Here is a 26,300-nt window from a genome sequence, read left to right on the forward strand (position 1 = left end):
TTTTATTTTTTTCCTCTTTTTTTTCGTGCTTTCTCTCTCATCGCGTCTTTATTAAAAAAGCAGGTAAAGCAGGCCGAAATTGCTTTCGTACCAAAAACTAATAAAAAATTAAAATAAATTCATTAACCCCAACGCCCTCATTGCGGCCGATTCCTTTTCCTTTTCCTTTTTCTTTTTTTCTTTTTTTCTTTTTTCTTTTTTTAGTTTCTTCTTTTTTACTTCTTCAAAATTCAAATAAAAGACAATATATTCCTAAATTAGTCAAATCAGGGATTAGTGGTTGAATTTTAAATATTTTTAGTAAGGCAATATTTTCTTCATTGTTAGGTATTTGGTAGTTTATCCACGCCACAATAATCCTATCAAATAACCATTTACATAATAATCCTTAATAAGTTCATGAGAAAAAAGTTTATGAACCGGCAATGTAAGCTACATTACGAATTGTCTCCCACCTTCTACACATGTTAGCAACTTACATTGTTAACTCAAAGATCATTCTTTTTTTAGGTTAATAATAAGAGGGTTTTTGTTTTAAGGGAAAAAGACGTGGTCATTGCTTGATGCAAATACTCTTTTACGATCAATGTAATTCTCTTTTCTCACTCTCTTTAATAATCTTCTTGTATGACAATCTGATATCCACCCAAATGCATTCTTTCTCTTTCCCTATTGATTTGGTATATATTATACCAATATATCTTGTTCACATATCGATTTTCTCTCATAATCAAAACGTATTTCACAAATTCACTTTGTGTGTTGATATAACGTATTTTAGAGTTATAAATAAAATAGAAAAAAAAAAGAGATAAAACATATATTTTTTTATGCAAGACCAACACTGGCCCAAGATAAGGACCCATTAGGGGCCTGACAAGGGACCCATGAGGGACCAGTAAAAGAGCCATTGAGCCACACTTAAAAATTGTTAAAGAAAAGAGATTAAGAAATATCTTAAGATTCTATTGAAGATGATGAGACTTATACTCAACACCATACCACCTAAATTGTGAATAAGAAAGATTATCATTCAAATAATTAATTAGTTACATACAAGCAAAACACCAAAAAGAGGTGATTACATCACATGAAACCCTTAGAAGCAAATGGGTGAATTTACCAGGGAAGATTTATGTATATATATATATATATATAAAAGAGAAATCTCTTTTACTTTTTAGGCGTGGGATTATATTAATGGGTTTTTTTCTAATACTATTAAAAGAGAAATTAATTATTTTGGCCCACACTTTAAAGTGGGCTAAAGTCACAGCCATTTTTTCCCAAAGGATATTATTTTCTACAGAGAATCTTTTTAGCATTGAAAAAAAAGACGACTGTAATGGATGACTCTTTATCCTTTTGCCTTCCTTTTTTTTTTTTTTTTTTTTACAGTTGGAGGAAAATATCACTACCCAAGAGGGTTTCTTTAATTAGAAAAGAAATAATTAAGAGGGAAGAAGAACCTTATCTTCACCAACAAAGGGTTTTAAAAGGAAATCGGTGGGAAAATGGGAAAATTGGAAAATGGCGGAAAATCCAACCGGAAAAAAGCAAAAAACCTTCTCTTTGTTGGCCTTGTGTTAGGTGTAAAAGACTTTTTCCTGAAAGGCTTGACTGGTTTTCCTTGGAAAAAGACAAACTCTCTCCGTGACTTTCTCATCTAATGTCTCTCATAAGCATAATCTTCACGTGCTAGTGTGCCATGTATACTTCATCACCATTATTAATTAATATTATTAAGACTTGTTTGTATTAAGAAAGACTTATATTCCTTTTTGCTTCTTGACCCTCATATTAGGGGGGAAGTGATATTTATTGCTTACCAATATTCCTAACACATGGATGACTATCTAACACATCGATTAATAAATCTTACTTGTTAAGGGCGATAAAGGTTCTGTTTGGATCTTGAGAATTTGGTTTTCATAGGTGGATTACCAATATTTTGGAGTTGGATTGGGTTCTGTTTGGATTGCAAGGATTCAGAGATTGCCCAGCTTACGCGCACCACAACTAATCTTCGGTGAGACTAGCAGAGCAACCCACCGTCATGATCTTCACTTGAATCGCAGATGCACAGATGGAGAATCGAACATGAAACCATACGTCTAATCTACACATTCTCTAATTCGCCCTAACTATCTGGACAACTCATGGGTGGGTACTAGATTCAGAGATTGCCATCATTTATATTGGGGGAGTCCCTTTGTTGTTAGTGTTGAGTGAATATCTCATACGACACTAATAACAACACGATGATCGATATCATCCACATGAGACTCATATGGTCCAGGAAGGAAAAAACAAATAATAAGAGAAACCCATATAAGAGGAGATACGGTTCATTAGATTCTTGGGAAACATTTTGCCTTATATTGAATAGTGTGGATTGTGGAGTAAGAACCGTACACATCTTAGTACAGTCCTGGTGGTTCCCATCTTTATACTCAAATTCCATATCCGATAGGAAGAACAAGAAAAAAAAAGCATTCAATAATTCAATTTTTATATGTACGCAAAAGTTATTTTTTTTTTGGTAGAAAATATGCAAATTAAATTGATTGCTTTAATATAATCTAACAGGGAAAGGGATCGCTAGGATAAAAGAGTGCAGTTTCCCACTATTAAGGGAGTGGGTGATCGAATCACGTACTAAAAGGTTTTTAACGAGGAGAAAGAATTTAGAACCCATAGGTGGGATCTGAGACGGCGTGCGCAAGAATCTACACACTGACATCATGGGTTTCTTTTCTAATTTAATATATCAAGTTAGCAACAAATCAAATGCAAAACTTACAAAATGCCAACTATTTACTCTTCCACAATCCAAATTGAAATTAAAAGAATTTGTATAACTGTATTGTTCGTGCATTAATTATATTCACTTGATTGTACAATTAAGCATAAAAGTTTTAACAACTTCGAAATCAAAGCACTTGCACCACATGGTATCCCCTATGTTATTGGCTTCAACTTTTAATTCGAAAGTCCATTCTTTCTTTAGACATCCATTGTTGAACCACAAAGAAGGTATGAGCCTATATGAACAACGTGAGAAATACAACAATGAAGATCACTAAAATAAGAACGAGTTTTCCTCCATCCAAGGTAAAGAGTAATCTCTTGTCAATGGCTTTTAATGTGCTTGAATGAAATTTTCAAAACAATGAACGGGCATTTTAGACATTCACCTAAGGGGGCGAAAATTTAAGATAATAGATTGATGGATGAAGAATTCAACCTACGTACCTTTTAAACTTTCCCCTCAAATCATGTATTAAAAATCATTATCTAATTGCAAAGCAAGTTAGAGGGGTTAAGCTAGGAAATGACCCACCTTCTTTTCGCCAATGACACCTTATTTTTTTTAAGCCATTATAAATGATGCTTTGTCCATACGATATGTCTCAGATTTATTTCAAGATCTATCAAGTTAGCAAATTAATTTTTCAGAAAGTAATGTCTTTTTTATCATAGGTACTTCTTCAGAAATAGGAAAAAAGTTTTTAATGTTCTCAAGGTTTTCTCTAGGAAGGGCTCTACTTACCTAGAGACCCCTCTTGTTGCTAAGAGTGGTAAGAAACCTATTTGGAATAATGTTTCCATTAAAAACTTGGATTGTGGAAATCTCCTTTATTGTCTCAAGCACTTAGATCTATCTTGATTAAATCTGTTTTGAATTCTGTCCCAATTTATTGGATGTTTGTGTTCCACTTTCCATTTTCAATCTGTGATCAATTAGATTTGACTAATGCAGTATTTTGGAGGGGGAAGTGCCTATGAGAATCATAAAGTTTGGTCACTAATTTCTTGAAATTTCACTTTTTTTTGGAGTGGAATGTGTTATATTATCCCCATTTTGAAGCAGGTTATATGTTGAAGTGTTGTACGTAAATTAAATAATAAGATAAACATAATTCTAGGTTTAGTATGGCAACTACTGGTTTGATTGCTTGTTTTCTTATGGGAAAAGGCTCTTTGAGCCTAAGGTGTACATTGCGCCTTCTCACATAAATTATTAAATCAATTTCTTAAGAAAGAAAACAATAATCTGCAAAAGAAAAATAAAAGAGAATTCACACACAGAATACAAAGATTTATGTGGTACACCCAAGATGGATCTTGGCTCATAACTAAGCAATATCCATATCTTCTACTATTTGGATGAAGAAATTACAAAACTCTAACCCTCACGTCTCCTAGGAGATCAACCCTATATATTGGGTTTTGACACGTTACAATATTGAGATACCTTAATCCTTATTATTGGGGAAGAATCAACTGTATTGAGATCAAGCTTCATCAATAGCACTTCATGTTGACTTCATGCTTGATTTTGTTTGAATCTCTTGTGTGTTCATCAATGGTGCCTCCATGTGATCTCAATCGTCTTCTACATATTGTTGCCATAAACTATGCATTTCTTATGGTTACATAGAAATAAGGGAAATTGATAATGTCAACCCTAGAGAATGTCATTATTGACAAAACAGCCATTACATTATTGACAATTACAATCGAACCTTTTACTCTCATTCCCTCCACTCCTCCTAAATGGTTGGATCAAATAGCCATGAGAGAGAGAGAGAGAGAAGGGGGGGGGGTAGCAGAGGAATTTGAGGAGAGAGAAGAAACCCATATAATTCCTCCAATCTTCATGTCATCCATTGAAACACTCATCTCCTCTCTTCCCTTTCAAGAATTGAAACGAAGAAGTAATAATTCCAGGCTTTCAACAAATTATATTTTCAACACAGAAACGGAGTGAAGAAAATATGGGAATTGAACAGAAGAACTGAACAGTCATCTTCACCTAATCGAAGACCTGATGTGATAAACAGGTGGCGAGTCCACCTTTCTCAGTATTTACCGAACCATCGAGAGATAGATACCCACTCATCTGCAGAATCAACCTACCTTTTTTTTTTCTTTTTTTCTCACCACGATGAGTTCATGTCTGTTCAAGCTCTTTTTCATTAACTGCGTAAAGCTCTCCCCAGATTCAGTCGCCATGGCCGCTGAGGTTAGCAGAGGGAGGGGAGGGATCTCCAATTGCGGTGTTCCTTCGTTAATTGCCTTAAAGCGAAGAAAGAAAAAGGAGGGAGAAGATTTGATTTTGCTCGATTTTAAAGGAGGTATGGGTCCCACTCCTGATTTAAGGAAATATTTCATTCGTCGCAATTTTGAGATGCTCATGCAGTAACGGTTGAATCGATTATTATTATTATTATTTTTTAAACAAATAACTATTCAATGAATGGCGAGGGCCTAGTAGATGTCCAATCACAAAGATTTTATCAACCACCCAATAGAATTTGGCCAAACCATCCTATTCATAAAAGATAGAGCATTCCTAGCTAAGGAATCTCCTAACAAGTTGCACTGGTTGAATCAACTGCGTATTCAAGTTTGTTAGGCTATTCTCTAGTGAGCTAAAGTTTTAATCATATACATCGAGAAAGTCATGTGCAATGAAAATACAAGCATGGTTTGGGATGGTGTGCATTCATAAAACTATCTAGACATGCTTGTCCACATAAATTTTGGCATATTGATAATGAGGTTCATACATGCTTATGATGGGAACTAGGAATTATTTGTACACAATCACTTTAAATGCCAACAACTATGATGTGGCAGATTTGATTGGGCCTAAATTTGATGGATGAATATTATTTATTTATTTATTTTTGATGGCATAGGTATTCTTAATTATCAGAGTTTGGGATATGGGAGCATGAGCAATACTTATCGAAGTACTTAAAGTATGCATGAACATACATAGAAATACATGTCAATAGTGATAAAGACATTTATTCGAATTATGCTTTAAATTTTGACATATGATTAATCCAAACCTTGACCTCTATTTATTTATCAAAATAGACACATCAACTATCCATATGCTAAAAATATAAGGGCATATGAGAATAGATTCGTACTAAGTGCCTGCATTGATTGAAATCATTAGTGTTGTCTTCTCCATAGTGTGTATCATGAATAGCCCAGGATTGGCAAATTTTGGATTTTCATGTCCATCACCACGACCAAAACGAGAAGCATGTGATAATTCAAGCTGCGATGTTGCATGGGGAAAAATATTGCCATGACACCAGTGTGAAAATTCTTATATTCATCCTCTCACATCCCACCCATGGATCCTACATTTTGTTTCCTCATAAAACCCCTATTGAATGATTCAATTTCCTATATCTCTTTGGTTTTCTTTTTGGTTAGTTTCAGACTGCATTTGTTTTGTCATAATTTTGTTTACGAGATCTGTTAAAAAAATTAAATAAATACAAAATATTGTTTTTCTAAAATAGTAATGACATCTTTGATGAATGATTTTCTTGGAATCCACATAGGGTTCCACCCAAGGATCCAGATTACTGGAGCGTTAGGGTTGCAACAAGGTCAGCTTGGGTCGGGCTTTTAAAAACCCCAATCATTGTGACTTATGGAAATACATCCTTTATCACTCCACCATGGCTTATGGACCGAAGCACAGAAAAGTTAAAAATCCAACATGTTGCTGGGATTTTAAAGAAACTCGACCTAACATGACCCTGTTGCAGGCTTGTAAGCCTATAATTATCTATTTCACCAACTCGTGGAGCCTCTGAAGTTGGGATCAACCCCGATTCATTACTTATCAAGTCTGAGTCAGACTAAGTTTAAATTTAAATCCTGATGAGTCCAATCAATTCCCAAACGATTACAATCGATTTTGAGAGTATTTCAATCTGAATCAATGGAGAATGATTCTCATTGGTTGGATCCAATCCTACGTGATTCTAAGCTTGATGATAGCGCCACGATAGGGAAAATAAATAAAATTGGAGAAATTACTTGATTATACAAGATGGGACACAGAATTCCTTGAACATATAAACTTGATTCCAATATTAAGCCCTTGCATTAGGGTTGTAGGGGTTTACGTTTGGCCGGGCGAACCCAAGCCACCTGAACATTTCAAGACTCAGACCTGGCCAGGGCTGAGATCAAGGTGGGGCTGGGGTTGGGCTAAGGCCTTGATAGATCCCTCCCAACTTGGCTTTTTTTTTTCTCCACTTTTCTAAAGATCTACATTCTTTATTTCCTGTCTATTATGTAGACATTTATCTTGAATAAATATAACGTTGCATTTTTCTGATAAACAAATAAAAGAAACAAGTTTCTTATGAATTGAATTTTGGTCAATGAAATGTCTTTGTGCCCCATCACCATTGATAAAGAGATTCTCCTCTTCCTTGGTGAAAGAAAACTTAATCCATATAAATTTGAATGAAAAAAGAATACAAACAACAACTCAACCTTATTCTAACTAAATGAGATCGGCTACATGTATCCATTTAAATAAACTAGAGAGAAAGAGAAACACATCTCAACAGATCAGGAGAATAAAAAATATTTATACTCACGGACACCCTCCTCCCACCCAGGTTACTGTAGCATCATCCCCTTAAAATGTCCTAGATCTCCCCCTACTTGCAGTTTTCCCATAATACACCCTTCTGATGCCTGAAATTGCATAATGGCATTGAAGGGAACTCTCCCCCAAATTTAAATTTGACAAGCAACCAATCCAAATGGCAGCACATAATTAATAGGTGGGGATACTCTTCAAAAACAAAAGAAAAAGAAAGCTTTGAAAGTACTATACGTACCCAACCATTCAAAGTTGGGATTCCACCCTTCAAACGACCACTACCATCTTAATGAGGGTGAGTTAAGAAGAGATTCCAGCCATGCATGTGTAATTATGACCCTTAAGGTTCTCAAAACAGTTGCCAGAATCCAGGGGACGGTACTTAGATGAGACAAAATGCTTACTATCTTTTTATAGATTGGAAAACAGAGTAGTTTACATACAGGCTTGCCGCGAAGGATTCCCTCATCAAAAGGTGCATGTACAAAGAAGGGAAACAACAGCTCAGTGCTTTTCTACATCTTTCTTCTCTATCGTGGCTGGTTACATCTCCTTGAAGGGCCCCTCCTAAGCCTCTTATATCCTCGCCGACCAATATCCTCACCTTCACTCCCATTTGCTGTCCTGGTAGGCCTCTTCAATCCTGGAGCCATGTCCTTGCCCGTTATCTGCCTCGAGTCACAATCACTCTCATAGTCTGGCCCCGTCCTAAGGGTCTTCGATTCTGGCCCATACTGCCCACCTATATCTGCGGCCATTATCTGACTGGATTCATCCTCACTCTCATCTATGGCACCACAAATTTTAGCAAACTCAACATCAGAACAAGAGGAATAGAGCACTCAAACATGATGCAGGATACAGCAGAAGGAAATCTATACTAAATGCGCAAAAAGCTGCACACCACACGAGCACAACACAAGCTCTCAAAGACGCAGTGTGCACATGTATCGGGTATTGAACAGTTTGACCAAGTGGCTTTAAAGCAACCCAGTTCGAAAAGCAGAGGAAAAAGTAGAAGTATCATTGACACTGTTTCATGTCTACTATTTGACTGCAAAAGCACCACCACTCAAAATCCCATTGATGTTGCACCCAAAAAAAAAAAAAAAAATCGCATTGATGACTTATTCCACAATGTCATAGTCACAGGCAAGGCTCGAAAATTTTGTTTTTGGACCATTTCACCCCTGCCAAAACCAAATGTCATAGCACCTTATATGTTGACAGTCATTTCATTTTGGTTTCACCGAAATTTGAACATTTGTAGCAAGGCTTTTGCATAATCTTCATATAACAATACCTTAAAACATAAGAATTTAAGGTCCACATATTTGCTGGTTTGGCCTGTGGTTGTCCTACGCTTATCTCATGAGTGAAACCTTTACACATTGCAAGGACAAGAGACATAACCCTACATAGTCCTGAATGTGCACCAAAGGGGTCACTATTGTTACAAATGATGAGGAAAAAGAAGACAAACCATAGGAGTTTGACAAGGTGGTTTATATTTCACATTAGTCACCTGAAAAGAAGAGCAACTACAGCCCCTTGATGTACAAGAACAGTTTAAGCCATCATTCAATGAGTTCATTGAATTACCTTATTTTCTATTTCCCAAGTATCCAACGCCAAATGTACTTAATCCTTACAGTCATGAACAAGTTTTCTAAGATGGTTCATTGGGAGCCTGTTGAAGACCTCAGATGCTTCACATGTGACAAATCTGTTCTTAGATTGTATGATTGAATGGTATTCCAAAAGAGCATTACCTCAAACAGTGATATCAAGTTCCTAGGCCTCTTTTGGAGAAAAGATACGAACTAAGTAATAAACAGGATGCCTCTTTTGGAGAAAAAAGACAAACTAACTAATAAACAGGATGCTTGCTACCTAATTTGCTGTATTGCTTGCGATACACTGAAACGAGAAGATGTTGTGACTAAGTATGCCTTTAACCTTTTGAAAAAATCCATGGGAAAGTGGTCTTTTGGGATCGTATATGGACAATAAATACAACCTCGACCTGGTTCCTTCACCAAAGGTACCAGATTAGCGTTGTTGCGGACCATATGGCTAAGAAGATTGCTAAATGCATAAACAAGTACAGAAGAATCTCAAAGAATCTAATGTTAAATACAAGGCCGCCACTGACCAACAACATCAAGCTGAAATATTAGATGCTGGCGATGAAGTTATGTTGCTCCTCGGGAAGGAGAGACTTCTAGTCGTCACTACAAAAAGATGCAACCTAAGAAGACTAGGCCTTAAAATATTTTGCAGCATATCAATGATAATGCTTATGTGGTTGACATCCCAAGCTCCTTGAGCATCTCCAATACATGCAATGCGACTGATTATTGCCTTATTAGCCTCTGGCTACATAAATGCAAAAACTTGAGGATTGGTTTCTCTTCCAAATGGAGGGGAATCAGGTAGAAGCAATAGCGGAAACATGCTAGGATAAGAGGAAAAATTCTAAGGCTTTGAAATCTGGTTGGAAATAGCTGGTTTCAGATCTGATCTCAGATATCAGATAAACAGAGTATGAAGTCCAAGTTTCAACAGTTTGAGTCATTTTACCCTTCCATGACAGAGTCGATGGAAGTTTTGAGTTCTGATAGAGATCTAGGACTGTCAGTATGTCAATCGTTGTTTTCTTTGGATCGATGTATTTGAGAGAATATACTAACCTTGTAAAACGGCACCTGCATGAGAAGAGAGGAGAGAAAAAGAAGAAGATGAGTTAGAGCCACAATAGAGAATTGTTGAAGTACCTAAATCGTGGTCTAGCCCCCTATTTTATATTTAAGAAACATACTCTTAGTAGGAAACCTACCAAGGATCAAAGTCTAAATATAACCTAAGACTAATAATGATAAAAGTTAAATAACTAAAGACCAACTTACAACTCAACACTACCAAAACTACCACATTATCCCATGGTATATAGTAGCACACGATACACTTTAACTCTCTCCTCAAACTGAAGTATATAAATCTTCCATACCCATCTTGGAACAATCACCAAGAAACGCAAGCCTGAATAATGCCCAATTGAACGTATCGCCAAGTTGATCAATTAAGTTACTAAATGGAGTAGAAATTAGCTTCCAGTAGAACCGCATTCCTCACAAAATGACAGTTGACTTCAATATGCATAGTTCTCTCATGGAAAACCAGATTAGTAGTAAGATAAATCGCAGCTTGATTATCATAGTACATATTTATACATTTAGCAGCCGACAACCCCAATTCTCGAATGAGAGATCTCGGCCACATCATTTCAGCTGAAGTATGAGCTATAGCTCTGTATTCAGCCTTTGCACTTGACTGAGCCACCGTAGTCTACTTCTCACTCTTCCATGTGGTAAGACTTCTACCAACTAACGTACAATATCCAGTAGTAGATCTACGATCACCATCAGCACCAGCCCAATCAGCATAAGAGTAACCCATAATATCGTATGACTATGATGCCGATAATCAAGACCTTTCTCGGGAGAACCTTTGAGATACCTCAGAATACGACAAGTAGCCTCACAGTGGGCTTCTTTAGGAGTTTCCACGAACTGACTAATTACACTCAAAGCAAATGAAATATCCATTCAAGTAATGGTTAGATAACTAAATTTTCCAACAAGTCACTACTTGCTTGTACTGATGTTTATCCGCAAAGTCTATCATTAAACGACCCAAGCTCTATAGGAGTATCCACAAACTTAGAGCCTAACACATCAGTTTCAGATAGAAGATCAAGCACACACTTCCTTTGAGACAAACTAACTCCCTTCATCTTACGAACAACTTCAATACCTAAGAAATATTTGAGAATGCCCAGATCTTTCATCTGAAAATGTCGATGCAAATATGCTTCGACGTCCTCAATCCAAGAAGAATCATAACCAAAAATAATAATATCATATACATTCACAACCATGATAACCACCTTGGACCCACGCTGACGAACCCATAACTACCAACGACCTTGCTGAATTTGTCAAACCAAGTACAAGGGGACTATTTTAGTCCGTAAATAGCCATGTGAAGCCAACAAACCAAGATGCGCTCTCCCCTGAGCAACATACCCAAAAGATTGTTCCATATAAACCTCCTCTAAATCATTACAAAAAAAAACATTCTAGATATCAAATTCAAACAAAGCCAATCAAGATTAACAGCCAAGGATATCAAAAACACAGACAGAATTAAGATGAGTTACTAGAGAGATCTCAAAATAATTAACGCCATATGTCTGGTAGATACTTGACAGTGTACATCCAACCACACCGCACAAGTTCCATACTTTGGGGTCAGTCAGTAAGACACATGTATTACGATCTAACAAGGCATCCATCTCTACATCCATAGCATTTTTTTCAACCAGAATGTAACAATGTGTCCTGGTACTTAGTAGGCACAAACACAGTGAATAAAGCTAAAGAAAAGTATGAAGGAAGGGTGGAAGGTGAGAAACTGAAACAAATATAGAATTAGGATAGGAAACATTAGATTTTTTTGTACATGTTCCCATACTTCTACGAAGAGCGACTGGAAAATCAATGGAGGTAGGATCCCAAGGAAAAGGTTCTGATAGAGATCTAGGACTGTCAGTATGTCAATCGTTGTTTTCTTTGGATCGATGTATTTGAGAGAATATACTAACCTTGTAAAACGGCACCTGCATGAGAAGAGAGGAGAGAAAAAGAAGAAGATGAGTTAGAGCCACAATAGAGAATTGTTGAAGTACCTAAATCGTGGTCTAGCCCCCTATTTTATATTTAAGAAACATACTCTTAGTAGGAAACCTACCAAGGATCAAAGTCTAAATATAACCTAAGACTAATAATGATAAAAGTTAAATAACTAAAGACCAACTTACAACTCAACACTACCAAAACTACCACATTATCCCATGGTATATAGTAGCACACGATACACTTTAACTCTCTCCTCAAACTGAAGTATATAAATCTTCCATACCCATCTTGGAACAATCACCAAGAAACGCAAGCCTGAATAATGCCCAATTGAACGTATCGCCAAGTTGATCAATTAAGTTACTAAATGGAGTAGAAATTAGCTTCCAGTAGAACCGCATTCCTCACAAAATGACAGTTGACTTCAATATGCATAGTTCTCTCATGGAAAACCAGATTAGTAGTAAGATAAATCGCAGCTTGATTATCATAGTACATATTTATACATTTAGCAGCCGACAACCCCAATTCTCGAATGAGAGATCTCGGCCACATCATTTCAGCTGAAGTATGAGCTATAGCTCTGTATTCAGCCTTTGCACTTGACTGAGCCACCGTAGTCTACTTCTCACTCTTCCATGTGGTAAGACTTCTACCAACTAACGTACAATATCCAGTAGTAGATCTACGATCACCATCAGCACCAGCCCAATCAGCATAAGAGTAACCCATAATATCGTATGACTATGATGCCGATAATCAAGACCTTTCTCGGGAGAACCTTTGAGATACCTCAGAATACGACAAGTAGCCTCACAGTGGGCTTCTTTAGGAGTTTCCACGAACTGGCTAATTACACTCAAAGCAAATGAAATATCCATTCAAGTAATGGTTAGATAACTAAATTTTCCAACAAGTCACTACTTGCTTGTACTGATGTTTATCCGCAAAGTCTATCATTAAACGACCCAAGCTCTATAGGAGTATCCACAAACTTAGAGCCTAACACATCAGTTTCAGATAGAAGATCAAGCACACACTTCCTTTGAGACAAACTAACTCCCTTCATCTTACGAACAACTTCAATACCTAAGAAATATTTGAGAATGCCCAGATCTTTCATCTGAAAATGTCGATGCAAATATGCTTCGACGTCCTCAATCCAAGAAGAATCATAACCAAAAATAATAATATCATATACATTCACAACCATGATAACCACCTTGGACCCACGCTGACGAACCCATAACTACCAACGACCTTGCTGAATTTGTCAAACCAAGTACAAGGGGACTATTTTAGTCCGTAAATAGCCATGTGAAGCCAACAAACCAAGATGCGCTCTCCCCTGAGCAACATACCCAAAAGATTGTTCCATATAAACCTCCTCTAAATCATTACAAAAAAAAACATTCTAGATATCAAATTCAAACAAAGCCAATCAAGATTAACAGCCAAGGATATCAAAAACACAGACAGAATTAAGATGAGTTACTAGAGAGATCTCAAAATAATTAACGCCATATGTCTGGTAGATACTTGACAGTGTACATCCAACCACACCGCACAAGTTCCATACTTTGGGGTCAGTCAGTAAGACACATGTATTACGATCTAACAAGGCATCCATCTCTACATCCATAGCATTTTTTTCAACCAGAATGTAACAATGTGTCCTGGTACTTAGTAGGCACAAACACAGTGAATAAAGCTAAAGAAAAGTATGAAGGAAGGGTGGAAGGTGAGAAACTGAAACAAATATAGAATTAGGATAGGAAACATTAGATTTTTTTGTACATGTTCCCATACTTCTACGAAGAGCGACTGGAAAATCAATGGAGGTAGGATCCCAAGGAAAAGGTTCTGATGAAGTAGAGGGAGGGGTTATAGGATCTGCCTGAACTGTTGAAGTCAACTTGAAACGGCGCTTGTCTACCTGCAATTGCTTAGGAGTATTAGAAGCAGTAGTGGTGGTGTTGATTGTGGAGTCAGGAAGAAGAATGGGTAAATGAATATGCGGAGGATCAAGGGGAACAATATCCATTTTATGACTCCCAACACAAAAATACGGTGTAGTTCTAAAAAAGTAACATCTGCACTAACAAAATTCTGGTGCGTAACAAGATCATAATATACCTTTAAATGTAAGCATACCGAAGGAATGCACACTTGGTAGCACACGGAGATAATTATCAAGACCAGGGAAAAGGTTGTGAACAAACATGTACAACCAAACACACATGGTGGTAAACCAAACAAGGACGAGTTGGGAAAAACCACAGAAATGGGCGATAGGTTGTCCAAGACAGCAAATGACATGCTATTAATCAAATAGCATGTAGTCAAAACAACATCACCCCAACAAAATTTGGGAACATGCATATGAAACATAAGAGATTGAGCAACTTCAGACAAATGTTGGTTTTTTCCTCTCAGCCACATCACTCTACTAAGGAATATATGTCCAACTAGTTTGATGCATAATCCCATGATGATTATAACACAACTCATTTATTTCTCACTGAGTAAGCTTAAGAGCACTGTTAAGAGCGAAAGATTTAATTGACACACCAAACTAATCTTTATTTTAAATAAATGTGTTTAAAAATAAACATTAACTCTTATCAGTCCTTTAAAAGATATAACCAAGTCATTCGAGAGTGATCATCAACAAAGGCAACAAAGTAGAAAACCCAGACTCTTGACACGATGGTCCAAACACCAGAATGAACTAAAGAAGATAAAAAGGAACTTCGAGACATCACGAGAAGGGAACGAAGTATGATGATGCTTTCCAAGCTCACACGCCTCACAATCATTTCAGAGATATGCTTGCAATTGGGAACCATATGTTGAAGCTTGGGAAGACAAAGATGTCCCAACCAGTAATGCCACTAGAGAGGGAAAGACACACTAGAAGCACTAGAAGAAATTTTTGAAGCCACACCGTCAAAGTAATAAAGACAATTCTTCTCACACCCTCCACCAATCATCTTCCTTGTTTGGAGATTATGATAAACACAACAGATAGGACACAAAGTTATTGAACAATAAAGGGATTGGTTAACTGAATAACATGCATAAGGCTTTAGAGTAAGTTAGGAACATGAAGAACAGACTAAGCATAGGAAGAGATGACAAAATATCACAACCCGAGGAGAATACTTTAGTAGACGATCCATTGACAAGTATGACTCTAGAGGGTTGATTAATTTTCTGAAGTGAAGAAAGTACATGGGACTTACCAGTCATATAAGAAGGGGCACTAAAGTCAATGACCCATGAGTGGGTGTTTTATCCAAATTTTTTGTGTGTAAGAAGAGGAAACAAGAAGTGCACCAATACTTGAATGAGCGAAGGTACCAGTGGATAGAGAGGAAGATATCACAATCTATTGACTACGTTAAAGTAATTGGTTGGGTTCATTGCATAATGGAAAAACAAATTAACTACCTCTAAAGGTAGAAGCTTGATTGCTTGATTGCTTGATTGATGTCCAAGGATGAAGTCACAGTAGAATTTTGATCATATGTAGTAGTAGTAGCAATAGTAGACAATTGTTGATCCCACTCAAGTATACCATGCTCACTGGTTGAAGGTCAGAGTGAATCCATATAATAATTTGGCAACCAAGAACTCAGCAGTTGAGATTAATGACTTCAATACCAGTAGAGACAGGTTGGAACACATTGATTTCTTCCCACATGCCTTTCAAAGAATTGTAGTAATCACAAATGGATCATGGTTCGAAAACTCGGCGATATCTCACCGAAATTTCGGATATGTCGAAATTTTTTTTACCAAAACGAAATGGCATACAAAACACAAAAAGTATATCATCTTGGTCATTTAGGTTCGAAATTTTGCTCACTTCAGCCCAAAAAATGCACTATTTCGTTGAATTTTCGGCCATCTCAATCATTTCGTTTTGCTCATTTCAGCCACTTCAGCCATTAGACTCCCAAAATGACCAACAAAACATATGGGAAAAAGTACACCGTTTTGGCGATATTTCGGTGGTTTTCAAGCATCAAAACACCGAAACGAAAAGAATTCTTGAACCTTGCAATGGATTTGCCACTCTGCTTGAAGGAGAAGAATTTCTCATATGACTATATAAGTCATATACCCTAGATATGTTCTGACACTGAGAATAAGTTTCTTTGAGGTCACCCTGAACCCCTTAATTGTGGTATGAAACGTCACATTGGAAGCCAAAAAAGGATCTGTACTATTCCACAGCCAAAAAAGTATTGTGGCATTCTCTCATGTCCACTCCAGATAATAGCAGTCATAGTAGGGGGTGGTCAGATGATACATTTTTCTCTTGACAGTGATATACACTCTAACAACCTATTCCCAGATTAAGTAATTTGATGCACCAACTTTGAGTTTAATAGACATGATTTGGATGTTGAAGGAGTCCACACTCCACAGGGGCATAATTGTCAAGGTAGTGGAGGGGAGAAAAAACCAAGGCTACAACCAACAAGGCAACTGGATGATGCCTTACCAACTGTGCACAGGGAGTTAGACGACGCCTTACCAACCATGCACAGGGAGTTTGGAATCACTCATTATGGATTAAGAGTACTAGATACACTCAATAAAAAATCCAGCAGTTTTGGTTTTGATAAGAAATCTTCAAAAACATTTGGATGGAACGAAATCTTTATAGATGGATGTCCAACTCCCGATTGTTTGATAAGATTTGGAATGTCTTCTTTGATGTCAGTTTTAAGCTAGCCATGCTCTCACACTATCTTGTAAGGGATTCCCCCAAGGAACATGCTCATTGTTCTGCCCTAGGGTTTGCCCCCTCCCCCCACCCCTAGGATTGATGAGGTTTTGTTGCCTTTTTGGGCTTGGTGCCAGTTTCCTCCCTCCCCCCTTTGGGGCCTTTGTACATTCTGTTTTCTCTTCTTTCGTACTGAATTTTTCATTCACCCAAAAAAAAATCCAGCAGTCAATATTATATCAAATAGCGAGTCCTGAAGAGAATATATATGAACAATACCAGCGGCAGACCTCTTCTGATCAGAACACCAAGTGATATAGGAAGACCTCTTCTGATAGGTCTACAAAACTGGGCATATATAGTAGTAAATAGGGAAGAACAGGCCCACAATACAAGACATCTGATAAAGAAATATGATCCAACAATAATATAATAGGAATCTGAAATTTTAAACTCAAAATTTTGGGCGATTTCAGAAATCAGGTTGTCAGTCAAGTTAACCTTTCAGATGGTCCAATAATACCAACTTACAAATCAACACTACCAACACCACCACATTATCTCACGGTACACAGTACCACACGATACTTTTTAACAGTTTACAAATTAAGTATTAGTATGGGATATGAGGGTAGTTTGTCTTAATTCAGAAGGATTTTGCTATTTAAAATCGATGTATGACAGAACAGAACATTCAAGATCAATTCTACCAGTGGGCTGCGGCTTTTAGCTTGAATTTTGTACCAGTTTTCTGGTTGCTGCTAATCCGTACCTCTAAATTTCCTCAATCTTTTTCTCTATATTAATACTCACCTTTCGTTCCATATGCGTAGCATAGTTGGTGTTCTCCTTTTCATTATTGGAACTCTAATGTCTATTGACATGTCAGGGAGGGTGAAAAAACAGATACAGATCAGAATGAAAAGGACAAATATCAGCTACCTTGCAATTTCTTTTTGGCAGTGAATTTCTGCACGGTGTCGTTAGTACCATACTGAGATCTCTTAGCATCTATAGTTATGATTCCACGACCAGTTTGTTGTTCAGGTTTCGCACATTCTCCCTTGAAAGGTGGCAGTTGACAAAACCTACACACATTACTGTTAATTAATACAGTTAACAATATTGATACCGTTGCAACAAACAAGTAGAATCCATCTTATAAGCACCATTTCCAAAGAAAGGATATTTTGATATTTTTGACATTAAACAAAATACAGATGATGCAAGAATAAGGGAGGGAACCAAGCCAGTAGAATTGAAGGGGAAGGGGGGTGGGGGCTGAGAATACCATTTGTGGGCTTAGTCCAATCTATTTTAGACTCATTGCATTAGTTAGTTATCTTACTTCAGTTACAAGTCAAGTAGTTAATTTCAATTGTAACTCCCCACCTGCATATGGGTTAAATTTGTGTCTTCAATCTTCATTTAAGTCTTAAGATTTTACTTTAATGTCTCCTATCCAGCTAAGGATTAGTTGGTTACTGGGTTCAAGGTTTATATTATTAATGCGGGACCGGTGGGTCCCGAATGACCCAACTCGGATCGCTGGGGGCCCACCCAAGAGTGCAAAATCCAATCACTAAGGAATGATGGCAGTTTTATAAATAAACTGAAGTTACTGATAGGAGATGGCACTCTTGTAATTAAAGAGATTTTATAGGAGCAATTAGAGAATTAAAAGGGACATGAAAGCGGATTTTATTTATTCAATAGGGGTAAACTAGGAAGGGGCAAGTTTCAATGGCAAGCTGTAATAGAGGGGAGAAAGAGAGGGTCACTAATATTGAAATAAAATAGTAACGAAGGCTTAAAAGAATCGTGGGAAGGGGACTTCATCTTCAACCTCTAGCTTTCAATGTTCCAGCAGTAAAGGAGATCTATTTCGAAGAAGAAATCTCCTTCACTACAAATTGAATCAAGTTGGGACTTTGAAGACTTAATCTCTCCCACTGAATCTCTATCCTCTGTTACTTGCAGCCTCAACCATTAGGGGAATATGAAAAGAACTGTACTGCAACCACAGCTGGTGGTAGGTTAGGGAACAGTTCTGAAACTGAGGTTTAATATCAAGATGTGAAGGGGATTAAAAGCCAAAGCTTGGGGAATTTGAGTTGCCCAGGTGAGAATCTTTTTACCCAAGATTTCCGGCTGAACAGATCAAAGATGAGGGTTCCAGCAAGCTTCTTCTGAGTTGAACACTACCGCTAGCAGGGAAAACACTGAAATAGAGAATTGAAGAAGAAACAGGAAGAATATAATGAAAAGAAAGAGAGAGAATCGCACAAACGGGGGAAAAGGAGGTTTCATAGGGAAGAAATAGAGAATTAGAGAGATGAGGGGAAGCGACCGATTGCAAGAGAGAGAGAGGGAGAGGGGTTTCAACCAAAATAACCAGCAAGGATAAGAAGAGGTCACACAAGGGGAGGAGAGAAGAGACGAAGAGGATGAGAGGATAAGGAAGAGGAATCGCAGGGAAGAAGAAAGGGGAGGGGAAAGCTGTCTTGCTGGACAAGGAGGGAATAAGAGAAAGGGGGGGGGGGGGAGGATGGTTACAGCCAAACCATTCAATTTAATTCTTCTTCAATTCATTAATTCCCCATAACTTGGGTTACATGCTAATTTACATTAAACCAAAATAAAAACATACTTAATGAAAACCTAAACTGAAATAGAAACTCCTAATTGCTTCCCAAATTAAAGTCTAATAAATAGAAACACAAATAAACCAAAATTGGAGATTTCTATCAAACTTGGATCTGGTTTTACATATCTTTACCAAATAAAATAAATATTCTGAATATCCTACTGATCAACTACCAAACTCGGATCTGGTTTTTGGTCCGCGCTCTTGAACGGGTTTTGGTCGATCCATTGAAGCGCTCCTGCATCAATTATCTTTCCGTATCAGCCGATACTACCTGATACATATTGTCTCTTTAAAAACCGATATGATATGGTAAGAGAACTCATCCTTTATATATAATCAATTGTATGCACTTGTAACAACAACTGCCTAGCACAATTGGTGAAGTTGTGGTATGCTAAGCCCAAACTCACCAAGAGGTCTCTAGTTCAAACCTCCTAGTTGTTACCTTCCTCCCCACCCTTCTATAGAGTAGGTACCTATCAAAATATATATATATATATATATGAATGCACTTGTCTCCTCATACTCAGCTCTCCTTTTTGTACATGATATATTTTACATATTACTTATTTATAGTGTTATATGCTTCATAATTGATCATAACTATATTTTTCCGATATCCTAAGCATTTCCAAATGTTTCTTCACCATTTTTATTTGTATCTTGTGTCTCTTGAATACGATAAGTCTCTTAAAAATACCTTTTTGATACGATACCCAATACCGATACTTGATACCCGATATTGATATCAAGTAACCAAGCTCTCGACAGATTGTCCCTCTGATCTGATCTCCGCTCCTTTGCACCCCTAACGGCTCCCTCCCTTGGCGTCTGGCAGGAGACTTCAATGTCATCAGACACTCTTCTGAGAAGATTGGTGGGGACCCCATGGACCTCCTCCCTGTAGATCTCTTCAATGATTGCATTGATGAATCGGTATGAACGACCTTCGTTGGTCTGGATCCAAATTCATCTAGAATAATTGCAGAGTTGGTCAAGCCTGTATTGCTTGTAAATTGGACAAGGTTTTAGTTAATGAAGCTTGGCTTGACTCCTACCCCCTTCCCACACCTGCTTCGACCTCCCAGCCATATTTGACCATTTTCCTATCACTCTCCATATTCAGCCCTATATCTCCTCTCGCCCCAAGCCTTTCAAATTTTTCGACATGTGGTCCCTCACCAGGATTTCTTCCCTACTGTTAATGAGGCTTGGAATGTCCTTGTTCATGCCTTTGCTTCCCCCCTCATTGCTTTCGCCAAAAATCTGAGAAATGTCAAAGCTATCCTCAAAAGATGAAATTCACTCTCCTTTAGTAACATTAACTCAAATGTCTCCTGCTGCAAGGACAAGCTAAATCTCATCTAAGCTAGTCTTCAACTCAATCCTCTCAACCCCTTCCTTGCGGAGAAGAAAGAATTGTCTCCGTTGAGCTTTCCTTTATCCTTTGCCTAGGATGAAAGCTTCCTCCGCCAAAAATCCAAAATCAAATGGCCTTAAGCTTGGGGATTCCAACTCTGCTTGCTTCCACCACTCCCTCAAGGCTAGAACCAATGCCAACTTCATCCCCAAGTTGGTCTTGCGGGATGGTACCCCTCTTCTCAGTCCTGAGGACATCAAGGACGAAGCCTCCTATTTTTCTTTCCTCTTCCAGCCCTCTCCTTTCCCCCTTCCTCCCTATCCCTCCAAGCCTTCTCAACAAATTCATCCCTAATCATCTCCTCCCCTCCCTCCAAGCCATTTTGTCTGAAGATGAGATCCTTGCAGATGTTCTCTCTCACAAGTCCAACAAGGCTCTAGGCCCTGATGGCTTTAGTATGGAATTTTTCTCCTCCTGCTAGCATATCTTTAGGTTTGACCTAATCTGTGCCATCAAAAGCTCCTTTCTCTACCCGATCAAATCAAAGGTATTAACACCTTCCTCAGCATCATCCCCAAGAAAGATAATGACATCTTCATGCCTGACTTTAGACCAATCGCCCTTTGCAATATGATGTCTAAATTCATTACCAAAATCCTAGCCAATAGAATTCAGCAAGTCATTGACTCTTTAGTTAGCGCAAATCAATCAGCCTTCATTGCTGGAAGAAGCATTGCTGATAACATCATCCTCTTCCACAAGATTGTTCGAGGCTTCAATCGGAAATCTCATTCTCTCGTTGCTCTTCTCAAAATTAACATCCATAAAGCCTTTGACTCCATTCGTTGGAATTTTACTCTAGAGTCCTCCAGATGTCCTCCCCCCCTCTTTTGTCCACTGGATCCACTCTTGTATCTCCTCCCCTTCCTCTGTTTTAGTGAATGGCAGTCTTGCTAGTTATTTCCCCTCCTCAGTGGGTATTAGGCAAATATGTCCCCTTTCTCCCTTCTTCTTTTCTCTTGCCCTGGAGATGCTCTCCCGATCCATCCAATCTTCCACTGATCAGCATCTCCCCTATCCCCTATCCCCAAATGCAAATCTCTCATGCTCACTTATCTTGCTTTTGTGGATGATCTTATGATCTTTCTCCAAGGCAGACCGCTCCATTTCCTCTATCATGTCCTCCCTTCGCCTTTTCGAATCCCTTTCTGGTCTCCCCATCAATCTCCTCAAATCTACCCTTTTTCCTTTCTGGTGTCCCCTCCTCTGGCCAAGCTAGGCTTCTCCAGCTTACGAGCTTCTCCTTGGTTCTCTCTCGTTAAATATCTCAGTTTACCTCTGATCTCCTCTAGGCTCTCCACTCACTATTGCACTCCTTTCTTTGATCAAATTAGTAGGAGGCTCCAACTGTGGAAAGGAAAGCTTCTCTCCTCGTTGGCCACCTAGTTCTCATTAGATCAATTCTCCAATCCTTGTATCTTTACTGGTCTTGTGTCTTCTCTCTCTCCCTTCTGCCACCTCCAAATCTATCGAACCCCTCCTCTGCTCCTTCCATTGGTAAGGTGTCAACTCTTCCCATTTCCTCAGGCCTATCTACTAGGATAAAGTCTGCCTCCCCAAATCTAAGGGTGGCCTCGGCCTTGGAAGAATCTCTGATATTAATTCTGCTACCATCCTCAAGCTCATTCGGAAGACGTTACTAAGCATAATAGTATTTGGGTCTCCCGAGTTTAATCCTATCCCCTCAAGCAAGACTCCCTGTGGATAGCCTCCACCTCCTCTTATTCCTCTTAGATCTGGCGCAATATTCTTAACTCTAGATCTTCTTCTCTTTCTACTATCTCCTACTCCATTGGCAACGGATCCTCTACCTCTCTTTGGTTAGACCCTTGGCATCCCTTCGGTATTCTCCTTCATCCGATTACTCACAGAGTCATCTATTCTTCTAGTATTCCTCGATCTGCCTCTCTTGATTCCATAATTTCTTCTGGTGATTGGTCCCCCACTTCCTCCCCACCTCCCATTGCTGATCTTTGGTCCTCCCTTCCTCCCATCCCTCCGGGTCACCGTGGAAGAAATAATTAGATCATTTGGTCCCCCTCCCCTACAGGAATTTTCACTTATGCTTCTGCTTGGAACCACACCCACCCAGTAGGGCCAATTGTGCCTTGGCACAACATCATCTGGTTCAAAGGCCATAGCTTCACGGCTTGACGTACTATCTCCAATTGCCTTCCCACGCAATCTTTCCTCATCTCCAAGCACATTCAAGTCCCCTCCTCCAACTGTCTCTACTGGAAGGGCACCGAGGATACTGACCACCTTTTTTCTCCAGCTCCTTTTCCTCTTCTATTTGGAAAAGGTCTTTAAATCCTACTGGCCCTGCAATAGATGCTCTCTCCCCTTAAGCAGAGAATGGATCTAGGTTGACATGACATTTGGTGGGTCCTCCATTTGCGACACTGAGGGCAAACATTCCTTTTGTGCAACCATTAACCACCTCTGGATGGAGCATAACCTCGGTAGATGGACTTCCAACTCCCGCTCTTTGATAAGATTTGGAAAGCCATCTACTTCGATGTGAGCTCCAAGCTTAGTTGCCTCTGTCATCGTCCTATTACTGACACCCCAAGGAACAGGCTCATTGTTGTCTCCTGGGGTCTCTCCCCCTCTCCATCATCCCCCCTCCCTAGACACATTTTGATGTATCACCCCTATCATGGATCTTGTAGTCTGGCCCTATGCCTCGTTTTCCTTTGGTTGGCTTTTGCCTTGTCTCTCTCCCCTCCCCACCCCCACCCCCACCCCCTCTCTCTTCCCCCCTTGTATATTCTTCCCCTCCTTGGTAATGAATTTATTTATTCATCCAAATACAGATAGCAAATTTCCCTTGGGCTTTTATGCTAGCCCTTTTTTTTTCCCTCGCTTTGGCCCTTGGGCTTGTATATTCCCTCGTCTTTCTCTCTTGGTAATGAATTTATTTTCACCCAAAAAAAAAGATAGCGAATTTCCTAAATACATGTCAATAAGTAAAAAATAAAATCCTGAGAAGGGGTACTTTCACCAAAATAAATTGTTGCGGAGACTGTTCTGGTAAGTATGCTCTAGACCAAAAATAAAGCAAAACATAGCTTTTCCTAGTAATATCTCTAGCCTGGGCCCCAGAGCAAACTTGGCACTCAAATTTGGGGTGCAGGTGTGATGCACTGTCCCTAATCTACTAGTAAATTCAGCCCAATATGACTCTTATTTGTAAGAAAAAAAAAAAAGTCAAATTATAGTTAAAAAGTTATAGGTAAATGTTAAATAGATTGGCCCTTGAAAATACACAGGAAAAAAGGCTGGTGTGGCAATACTGACACTGAATATCCAAGGAATGGTCTTGGATTGGTCGCAATCAAAATTTAGACTCAAATTCAATCATATACCCTCTCATATATTGGCAATTTGGCATGCCCTCCTATGCATGTTTATGAATCTTCTTTTTAGTCAATGCTTTAATTTTCCATGTGGCCAAATCCATTTGGGCTGAAACTTGACATGTGAGCAGGACTAGGTGGCCATCCGCACACTAATATGATGCATAATGATGAAAAAAACATTTTTTAATAGGACCAGATCAAAAGTAATCAGAAGTAGACCAATGTTGACCCCAAAGTTATTAATATAAGACAAGGAAGGAAAACCATCTGTTAAATGCTGAACTTCAGATACAAAGAAGTCCGAAGCCTGCCTCTCTCCTCATCCAGCTTTCTAGTTTCCCAAACATGCACTTACGGCAAGAATATTCATGAAAACCAAGTTTAAATGTCAAAAAAATCTGCAATATAACAGACCATTTACAATTATCACTCAAGTAGTAATAGGCAAAGCTGAAACCATAACAAAACTAATAACTTGCAAACTAGCAAAAGAACCAGAGTGGGGGAACACAGAGCAAATCATTAGTTAAATTGTAGCAGAAGATGAAACGACTGATTAAATAAGAGCATGAATGTAGATACCATTGATCGGGTAATTTATTGCTGTCAAAGCCAGATGGCAAAACCCTCCATTTTCGACATTTGTCGCACTGCACCCACTCATGATCAGGTTTGTATTTTGCATCTTTCTTTCTCTGGATAATTAACAGGAACAACAGTATATGGTTACTGAGTTGGAAAGGAAAAACATATAGCACCTAATGAACAATTCAATTACGAAATTTTAACAAGTAAAAGGATACATGAAATCACAATACAGCACAGATCCATATTCAGGGAAATGCCCATAATCTCCATATGCCATGAATAAAAAAGAAGCTAACACTAAATAATCCCAACAATGAGAAACTTGGTTATCGTACCACTTCTAGTGTATCAAAATTTTTGTCCCAATATACATTAGACTGGATTCCCAACCACTGCTCCAGTTCAGCATAAGGTTGACAGTCTTGGAAACCTTGCTTGTTGTTATGCACCCACACACAACCATTCCCATCATCCTGTACCAATAAAAAGGAAAGGCAAAGATTTAGGATATAAATTGGACATAGGAGTGAAGACATTACCTAACAAAAATATCATGGTTCTATCATAAAGTTAATCTGACTATTCATGGAGAGATAACTAAGTAATAGTTATATATATATATATATACCAGTGATTCAATAGTTCACCTAGAGTGTACAAGAGAGAGAGAGAGAGAGAGAGAGAGAGGCGGTGTGCACAGCACTATGGCCCTCCCACATTCTCTCTCCTCCTGACATCTGGGCCCCTGTTGACGAACAATGTGGTGCCCCCATTGGTTGCGCATGTGGATTCCATATTTCCATTACACACGGGTGGCATGCAGACAAGATACTCTCCCCATAATTACTCTTGACATTTTTTTCATCACCATACTAACATTTTTTATACCATCATTGCTGCACCTATCACCATGACATTAGCGTGATTACTGTAAACGCTTTTTCTTGAGAGTTTGGATAGATAGTAGAATTTCTGTTATCGTTATTATAATCATGACTGAAATCAACATCAATCCTGTTCATGCATACATACATGAAAAGGGGACCACATTAAAAATGAATGAAAACCGAAATCCAAAATTTTTATTGGAGACTTGGTAGAACATAATTAAAACATGTAATAGTATAAATAAAGTAACAGGTACATTTCTTTTCATCCAGAGATGCCAGGATGAAAGTACTTGTACAACTTTCCTAATATTGAAACAATTAGGATATCGGAATAATTAAAACAACTTTAAGGATCCATCATGAGTAGCCACATTTGCTAGGATGGTGGCCTTAGAAAATTGCAGGGTGGGTAGCATTCAGCTACAGTGAAGAATCAAAAGTCACCACCAACCCTTTGCCTAGAGACGCACACCTCTATTTTCTTCCATGCTTGGGATGAATGGCAAGTGCACTC

The 26,300-nt window shown here is 38.3% G+C and overlaps 1 protein-coding gene across 4 annotated transcripts in view; it reads right to left on the reverse strand.

Moving 5' to 3' along the window:
• Positions 1–7,825: 7,825 nt before the first annotated feature.
• LOC122073269 (MORC family CW-type zinc finger protein 3-like) overlaps positions 7,826–26,300 on the reverse strand; it is a 57,655-nt gene continuing 39,180 nt past the window's right edge. For 3 of the 4 annotated variants that reach the window (XM_042637826.1, XM_042637825.1, XM_042637828.1), the window contains 4 exons: positions 25,232–25,369; positions 24,891–25,003; positions 17,819–17,976; positions 7,826–8,225 (listed from right to left, as the gene is read on the reverse strand). In XM_042637826.1, coding sequence (XP_042493760.1) covers positions 7,969–8,225; positions 17,819–17,976; positions 24,891–25,003; positions 25,232–25,369 — 666 coding nt within the window. In that variant the 3' untranslated portion in view covers positions 7,826–7,968. The remainder of the gene's footprint in view (positions 8,226–17,818; positions 17,977–24,890; positions 25,004–25,231; positions 25,370–26,300) is intronic. The other variant, XM_042637827.1, reaches the window with a different exon arrangement.

This window comes from Macadamia integrifolia, chromosome 3 (genome assembly GCF_013358625.1).
Source record: "Macadamia integrifolia cultivar HAES 741 chromosome 3, SCU_Mint_v3, whole genome shotgun sequence".
NCBI classification, from domain to species: Eukaryota; Viridiplantae; Streptophyta; class Magnoliopsida; order Proteales; family Proteaceae; genus Macadamia; species Macadamia integrifolia.